We start from the raw sequence: 9,197 nt of genomic DNA, 5'->3' as shown, positions 1-9,197 counted from the left end.
CTTGTCCATGTCTTCATTGAGCCGTACTTTAGGAGAACACAATGTCTCCATATCTATTGCAATCTGCCCATTTGGCCCAATGTAATGAAATACTTCATTACAAATTTATAAATTGAATCTTCACAGCTTTTTGCTACATTCTCTAGAGTATATTTATTACCCTTGCATTGAACTCCTTTATTTAATTCTCAACATATAAATATTCACAGTTTAAACCAAAAAATTCCCAAAGTGCTTTGCTGGATGATCATATTTAGTTGAAGGTGAACATTTGAGTAACAAGGATTCTCCATCAAACAAACTGCTTCCACCAGAGTTCTCAGGAAACACTTGTATTGTATAAAATATAGTTGTCTCTCACTAAATGTACTGGCCCAAAGCTTCGTAAAAGTTCTGGAGATACACTAAAAGCTGAGAGAACCTCGGTCTCTCATCTGGATTTTTGGCCCAACAACCAGACATCATGCTGTACCTACAAAATAGGAACAAGCATCTTAATCAAAGTCATCCAAGGCATTGAAATCAATAATGAAAAGAGACTATCATTTAACTTGAAGTAAACTACTGATGTACAAAGTTGAACCAAGTTGGATGAAAGCTGTAGGAAGCATAGCAGACCTAAAGAAATTTTAAAAATGCTGCATGAGACATGAAAAGCATTGGTTTCGGAAGTTTCAGAAATCTGATTGGTCACTTACAGTTCATCAGGACAGTTGATTGGATGTGCTATCCTGTAACCCTCTCTAAGGTATGCTGCCATTTCAAAACAATCAACTTCTGAGTAAGGTTGTTGAGCCAGAGACATAAGTTCCCATAATGTTACTCCAAAAGACCACTGAAACAGAAATATTTCACTCATCACATTCTTCGTATCGTTTAATTACAAAGAAATTGAACTTTAAATATTCAGGATCTTTCGATAAAACAGTAAATAGGGCGGGGTATTGGCCTGAGATTTCGTATTGCGATATATTGCGATATTTTTAACTGTATTGCGATATGTATTGCAATATTTTCAATGTAATAAAAATGGCATTTTCTTACTATATTTACTTTAATTTACATGTAGAATGTACATAACTATGATAAGTAACCAACACAGGAAAAAAAATCTTGTTAAATTCATTTCAGTTATGCTCTGAAATGTTCCCACAAACAACTTCTGACTTACTGTTTGTTTCATAACAAACTTTTATAAGTCCATTTTATATTTAATGACAAAATTCCTTAATCTAAGCATATTGCTAATATATCGATATTACAAAATCGTATTGCGATACGATATTTTTTGTCATTGTATTGCAATATATTGAAATATCGATATTATTGCCCAGCCCTAACAGTAAACTATTAATTTCTTTTTATATTGTTTGAATACGTTAACTCAAATTCTCTTAAACAAAGTTATTTTTAATTAAGAATACAAATCAGAGATTAACTCACACCCCTGACCAGCCTGTACCCCTCTCCTGACTTACCACGTCGCTATTGATGGAGAATCTTCTCTCTACTAACGCCTCCAGAGAGAGCCACTTAACGGGGCGATTCTCATTGTCCCCTAAACAATGGTAGTCAGCGGGGAACAAATCCCGGGACAGGGAATTATCTGTTAACTTTAACTGCAAGTCATTGTCTATGCTGAAAATAAAAACAGGTAAATGTAAATGGAAAGTGTCAGAAAGAGGTACTGTATCCTTATTAACCTACCGGTACAACCTTTGGCCTTAAAAGTAGTTACATGTATACGGTACGAATGAATAATTTAAATTCTCATCTTCTTATACTGAAATCCTTATGGAATATCAAAATCCATAATGTATCATAAAATATTACACATGTATTGAATAGCATGTTCCACTTACACACAATTTCTTGTTGCTATGTCTTTATGAAGTATTTTCTTTCTGTGTAAAAATTGTATGGCTTTCACAATTTGTATTGCTAAGTATACAAGCTGTTGTGTGGATAGAGACTGCAAAAAAGAAAAAAATGTGAGTAAATCAGTTCTTAACTGAAAATACTGATATAATAAAGAAGACATGTTTAAATCAAGGAACAAGGACAAGTGGGTGGAAAAGACCTTCAATGCCACCAAATCTCATGTGAATTGACATGTTTTCTAATCTAACAAGTATGTAAATTTCAAATATACTTTTAAGCAGCTTAAAACCATGCTTTTTGATTATCTAGTGCTTGTCATTTTCAAATAATATATAGTTCAAACTAAATGTACTAGCTTTATTAATTTAAGAAGACAACATTTCTTAGTATACATGGTCCCATAAGAATACTATGTTACTGTATACATACAGGTCACAGAGTAAAGATCCTTGATCATTAACTTACATAATGAGAGCCAGTCTCTGAGACGCGACATTTGAGGAGGAACTTTTTGAGGTTGCCCTCGGAGGAGTAGGGGTAAATGACGTAGGGGGGCTGCCCGGACTCAGTACAGGCACCGATGACAGGGTAGATGTTCTGGTGGATGACTCCCATCATCATACAACTCTCTGTCAGGAACAGGTGGACCTGGTCGGGCCTCGCCTCATCTATAACAAGGCTTTCTTATTGAGTGTGACAATAGGATGTTGATGTTAGGGGAACTTACCCAAACAAAATTGATTAGTCTTATAGTTTGCGTACAGTCTTTTCAACATTAATATGACCAATACATACATATAATTAAAGGTGCAGATTTTATTATGATATCTTATTTTGTAAAGTTCTCTCTGCTGAGTCATATTTGACAATGTATCCTCTTTTTTAACACAACAATCTTTGCTTATATTTTATCATTAATAAAATAAATTAATACTTAATTTTATAATAAAAATATTTTTGCTAAATTTTGAAATCATCCCATACTGGAATTATAGTAAGATATCTACCTGAGACAGTTTTAATCATAATTCCTTGATCCACTCCTATTTCTGTCTCACTCACTGTTTCACTCAGTATTGTCCCTTGGTAGATTCTTCCAAAGGTCCCTACAAAACATGAAATCAACTAAGTTAAACACATGAAATAAATGAATGCTTGAATTATTTAATATTTCAATGTTTAATAAAATTCATTTATCTATAATCATACATCATTATTTGTCTCCATTAAAGATTCATTTCAATATTCCCATAATAAAAGGTATTCAATCCATTATGAAGCTTTCATTTCACATATGTAATAAATATTAAATGGAAGTAGATTGTAGGTTAATGCAATAAATCTTACCTTCTCTTTATTATTCTCGTAGTGGGATCCTTTGATTTTCTAATACATGTACTGTAAATCTTACCCTCCATCTGTAATTCTTATGCAATCCTTCGATGTTCTAATGCTATAAATCTTACCCTCCATTTGTAATTTTCCTGTGCGATCCTTTCACATTCTTTTTCTAAAAGTCTTAACCCATGTACAATACTATTGTTTGCAGGTAAGTTTAAAGTTTCACATTACATCACAATCTAGTTGACAGCTGCGCTCAAGGTAAATTGTACACGCCTCCTAACCGCAAGCTTTACGACTGGAACTTTCGTCTTATCCCTGATTGGTTGCTCGTGCAACAGACTTTCCGTGTCAATGTTGATAATCTGATTTGACCAATGACGTGAAGTGTTTACGATGGATGCATCTGACGGAAAAGATCGTTACGGAACGTAAAACTTTACACTTAGGCCATAAAAAATTAATTGTTTCTCAGGCCAAAAAATTCAAAATTCAATGCGGCAGGCAGGCTTTTTTTTTTTTTTTTTTTTTTTTTTTTTTAAAGCAGGTTTTACACCTTTTTTAAAGCCATTTGCTCAATAAAATGATAATATCTACTAATTCTTAATTTTCTGTCTCTAAAATTAGTTATAATATGTATTCAACTTTGAATAATGTTATTCCAAACATTAATTTAAAAGTTAATTCATAAAATACCGTAAATTTAGAAGAAATATATTGTTTTTCTAATAAAAACGTCTATCTTAGTATTTATGAAAAGGGGAATAACTCGATTTTCTTTTTAAACTTTGAAAAATAGAAAATTGAGTTACTTCCCTTTTCAATATGTCAATAAAATTGATCAATGCGGCCGTTTTTGAACTGATGCGGCGGTGCCTGAGAAACTATTGATTATTTTTTTTTGGCCTTAGCTGCAAACAATAATACTCCTTGTGTGACCCTTCAATGTTTTAATGCTATAAATCTTACCCTCCATTTGTAATTCTCCCAATGCGATCCTTCGATATTCTATTGCCACTTCCTGCAGGATGTCCCTAGGATCAGGAGGAAAGCACTCAGGTATGGGGGATGGCCCACAGGAGTAATTTCTCACTGAAATCACAGAGTACATATCTGTTTAATATAAATATCACAGACTAAGCTCCATCAAGGTAATATTTTTTTCCTACTGAATCAGATCTAATATTACAATTATAAAGGAGACTAAACCAGAAGCACTGCTGTATGTATCCTTATTAACAGAAACAAGGACACTTAACTGATTTAAGGATGGTTGATAATGAAAACAATGAATGCAAGAAAAAACAAATAACCCAGCATGCATAAATTTTCTAGGAAAATAAGATCCTCCCCCCTTTACTTTCTCCTCCTAGAAATGAAAATATGACCAATTTAAATCATTCTGAAAGCTGTTTAACACTAGTAACATATGAGATCAGACTTACCACTGGATCCCTTACAGCTGCTGTTTAACACTAGTAACACATTAGATCAGACTTACCACTGGATCCCTTGTAGCTACTCTCCACTGGTGTCTCCGATCTTAAGAACGACTGACTCTGCTGGTTAGAGAGCTGCTGGGAACTGGTGCTGTCACTGTCAAAATAAACAGCAAACTTACAAATGAAATCACTGCTTTTGTTAACTTTTTTCCTGCATTTTAACATTTACAGGTTAACTTTTTGTAATTTTTTGTTGCATGGCTAATTGAGTGAACTGTAATGTAAAATGTGCCAAATAGTAAATGTAAAACTCCATCATATAGCACAATGAAAAAAAAATGGCAAAATTTTTTCTGACTTCAGTGTCAACACGATTCAGTGTTTTTGGAGCCAAGCTTCCTATGCATTAGTATTGATCATGTTTTAATGTGTAAAATTAGCAAACAAGAAGTAGGAAAAATAGCAACTGCTACTAAAATAAGTTAGTTTACTTTATCTGTACATTATACATTCATAAATTCAAGTTTTTGTATCAAAACTTCAATTTTTTCTCATAGTTTTTTATTTTTTTTCTTTAAATCCTTAAATTCATTCAAGTTAAACCTGAGGACTGCAAATTAACCAGCTTCAAGAGAAAGCATAATGCTCATGGAGTTACACAACATTAAATGCAATTTGTATGTCTTATATATTCATCACTGATGATGGCGACAAAATACTTCAATGCTCTCAAGTATTTTATGAAGAGGCAAATGCATGCATTAAGAGTCTACAATGGAAAAAGTAGTTTTAATCTTAGTGTCCTAAGAGCATTAACACCTGCACCACATTACTGCTGTAAACACATTGGATTATCTAAATTAACATCTTGATGATACTTAAGTTCATTTCATGACATTTATGTTAAACTGAGATTACAAAACATCTATCTGTTATATATCTTGTAAGTGGCAATTAGTAAAGTGAAATTATGTACATGTGTATTCTATCTTTGCCAGAGTTTGTATTTTCCATTGCTGACACTGAGCAGAAAGGAATGAAGTCATGATGTCTGAGTAAACATTTCATCAAATCACATTTTCCTTGTTTGTATTCCTACTAAATACTTTTTCACTTCATTTTGGTTTTCCAAGGTAATAATATTCAACTGTACATTAGTTTGAAATTGAACCAATTATGAGTTTATTTGAGCCCCACAAGAAACTTCATATGTACCTTATAACTTTTAAAAGCATATAAAGTGCATGATCTTTTAAGTGACTCTGTAAAATCATAACAATTTTTTCTATAAACATTTAAAAGAAATGATGTATAGCCCATTTAAATTTTTAAATGTTCTGGGCAATTTCAGCAGCTAACTTGTATCTAGTTTCCAGAAATACATTTGTGGGTGGAAAACTACATTTCACCATTATACAATTATCAGAGATAGTACTATGGCCAGCATCATTTATCTAAGGATAAAATTCAAGGAAATCCATATTTTTTTAATTTGAGGACATGCATTTTCCTGTCCATTTGGAGTCCCTGATCTGTTTACATGTGAGCGGTGATAATGTTCCTGTCATTGAATGCTGTGGAGAGCTGAGCCTAATTAAGGGAGTTTATCTGAATGAACTGGGATATCAATGTCACTCTACCGACATCACCAAAACCACTGATGTCATCTCGACTCCATCAACCCACAGAAGATAATTCATTGTTACATAATAATTCATTATATTCCGTTATTGACACATATAAGAGCTGGTTCCAGAGATTATTGAAGAGGCAGTTAAATCTCAGCTATTATTTATGGCATGTTGTTTTACACAGAATTCATTTCTAAATGGACTAAAATTTAAATGAAAATATCATGTTTGACACTCGTGCTTCAATTGCTATTTAAGAGAAAACATTGTTGAGCACATGCATAACTTCTGGTTGTTAAAATACTACTTGCATTAGAAATCAAGACATGAAAATAACCTGTAACTTATAAAGAAAAGCACAAATAATATACAGTACAACCTGTATTACATGACCTATCAGGGGAAACTCTAACTCAGTTAATCCTAGAGAAGGCAATGTTTGAATTACATGCATAACAACCTATAAATAGAAAACGAGGAATTGTTTTCCTGTTCCTTGATCTTCATCAAAGTTTTGAATCATGTTCACTCTTCTTTGTAAAAGAAAATTTCAATAAATACTTCTTCCTACTAGTTTCTATTTATGCATTATGGATTAGTTTAATTTTTGGAAGAAAATCCCAAATAAGTTTATTTTATTGTGTTCAATACATAAGACAGTGTATAGATTAAAACTACATCTGAAATCTTTAATGTTCATCATTTGAATGGCAAAAATAGACTAAAAGACAATATATGGGATGGGGTGCATGAGGAAAAAAAGTATCTGTTTAAATATTCATGAACAAAGAGAGGTAACCTCTACAAATATTATTTATTATGTTATGCACATCAAACATATTTTTGATTACGGTATTAACGTCCTGAGTCCTGAGCTTGTGTTTTTACTTGTTTGTACTTGCGAGCATTAGATCCAATTTTCCAGTAAAAAGTGTATTATAATTGTACTCACTAGTATTTGATCCTCTCTAATCATCCCCTATTGTTGCCTTTTTGAGTATTGAGATTGTGATTTGTACTTACTAGTATTTAATCCTTTCTGAGTATCCCCTATTGTTGCCTTTTTGAGTATTGAGGTAGTAAATTGCCACAGCCATTGCTATAAGGATGATCACAGCACATGCACACCCCACTGTTATGTAGAAGATACGAGTTGACATCTTAACATTGGTGGTAGCATCTGAAAACACAAAATCATAAGTTCAGTGTTAGACCTGCAATGATCTAGTTTCAATTTGTCAAAAATACATAGAAAACAGCTTTTTTCAGATATTGACAGTTTTCCATCACTTTCTGCATTTATTGGTAAAAGTGAGAAAATTTGGGATTATTTTAATAAATTAATAAATAAAATGTTTTTATAAAGATTCTTCATGTATTTCTGTTATCATATAGATTTATGTACAGTCTACATTGACATGGCTGTGTGTTTGTCTGTACGTTATACAGATCTATATACCATCTACAGTGACATAGCTGTCTGTTTGTCTGTACGTTATACAGATTTACCTACTGTCTACTGTGACATGGCTGTGTGTTTGTCTGTACGTTATACAGATCTATATACCATCTACAGTGACATGGCTGTCTGTTTGTCTGTATGTTATACAGATTTACCTACTGTCTACAATGACATGGCTGTCTGTTTGTCTGTACGTTACACAGATCTACCTACTGTCTACTGTGACATGGTTGTGTGTTAGTTTGTCTGTACATTATATACATGTAGATCTACTTACCATCCACTGTGACATGGTTGTGTGTTAAGTTGCCCAGGTGTGGAGGGATGGTCTGTATTTTGTTGTAATAAAGCTTGTTTCTCAGTGTCTTCTGGTATCTACTGTCTGCAAATCATATAAACAATAGATAAATACAATGTTAAAATGTTTAAGAAATTCAAAACACTGTACAAATATAAGTTCATGTATAATAATATAAACTTCCATAAGGAAATACTGAATTTTGATACATGTACTCTTTTTAGATGATATTTCTTGTATATTAAGTGATGAAGATATGAAAAACCATTGCATTATATCACTTATTTTCTGTAGGTGCATGGCTGCAAAGGATCCATGATGCATAACAGACCCAATTAATTTGAGTCCCAAACTACACCTGTAGCTTATACAGTGGTCTGAGACACTCAGCAGCTTACCCATCAGGCATGTTTTCTTGCGTTTGAAGTTGAGGACAGAGATGTTTGAAGCGGAGAAGATGCTGATGTTCATCTGTATGACGACCTCCACATCTGCAGAGATGTTCCCCGTACAGGGAAAGGTGATGCTAAACACTGAAAGAAAAAATCATCCAAATAAACTTTACTTCTATTTCTCTTTAAATTTCTTTCTTTGATTTATCTATTTCATCTTGACTTGCTTTCTTTTTTAGAGGTTACAGAACAAGAGGCCCAGGGGCCACAGCGCTCACCTGAGCACACCGGGCTTGAATTTAACCCCCCCCCCCTCCAGGCTTTCATCATTTGAACAAACTAGAATCAACACTACCTGGGGATGATTCCATATACATATCACTAATCATAGCTTTGAAGTACTTGAAAAGAAGCTTTTAAAAGGTCTCCCTATATATCCCTATGTAAAACTTGGGTCGGCTATTTTGGCCCCATCCTAGCCCCGGGGATCATGATTTGAACAAACTTGAATCTTCACTACCTGAGGATGATTCCACATGAGTTTCATCTTTCCTGGCCCAGTGGTTCTTGAGAAGGATTTTTAAAGATATTTCCTATATATTCCTATGTAAAACTTGGGTCGGCCATTTTTGCCCCGCCCTAGCCCCGGGTGTCATGATTTGAACAAACTTGAATTTACACTACCTGAGGATGATTCCACATGAGTTTCATCTTTCCTGGCCCAGTGGTTCTTGAGAAGAAGATTTTTAA

The 9,197-nt window shown here is 33.5% G+C and overlaps 1 protein-coding gene across 1 annotated transcript in view; it reads right to left on the bottom strand.

Annotated features, from left to right (window-relative positions):
• Positions 1 to 6: 6 nt before the first annotated feature.
• LOC134269646 (tyrosine-protein kinase RYK-like) overlaps positions 7 to 9,197 on the bottom strand; it is a 38,815-nt gene continuing 29,624 nt past the window's right edge. The window contains exons 4-14 of the mRNA XM_062751852.1: positions 8,454 to 8,588; positions 8,035 to 8,139; positions 7,319 to 7,475; positions 4,724 to 4,818; positions 4,192 to 4,314; positions 2,889 to 2,987; positions 2,347 to 2,549; positions 1,863 to 1,972; positions 1,479 to 1,638; positions 699 to 835; positions 7 to 472 (exon numbers count right to left, since the gene is read on the bottom strand). Of these exons, the coding sequence (XP_062607836.1) occupies positions 361 to 472; positions 699 to 835; positions 1,479 to 1,638; positions 1,863 to 1,972; positions 2,347 to 2,549; positions 2,889 to 2,987; positions 4,192 to 4,314; positions 4,724 to 4,818; positions 7,319 to 7,475; positions 8,035 to 8,139; positions 8,454 to 8,588 (1,436 nt within the window). The 3' untranslated portion in view covers positions 7 to 360. The remainder of the gene's footprint in view (positions 473 to 698; positions 836 to 1,478; positions 1,639 to 1,862; positions 1,973 to 2,346; positions 2,550 to 2,888; positions 2,988 to 4,191; positions 4,315 to 4,723; positions 4,819 to 7,318; positions 7,476 to 8,034; positions 8,140 to 8,453; positions 8,589 to 9,197) is intronic.

This window comes from Saccostrea cucullata, unplaced genomic scaffold (genome assembly GCF_032062105.1).
Source record: "Saccostrea cucullata isolate Sc308-1 unplaced genomic scaffold, CSIRO_AGI_Scuc_v1 ctg710, whole genome shotgun sequence".
Classification (NCBI taxonomy): domain Eukaryota; kingdom Metazoa; phylum Mollusca; class Bivalvia; order Ostreida; family Ostreidae; genus Saccostrea; species Saccostrea cuccullata.
The sequence above is the reverse complement of the archived record's forward strand: the minus strand, read 5'-3'. Positions and strand labels throughout refer to the sequence as shown.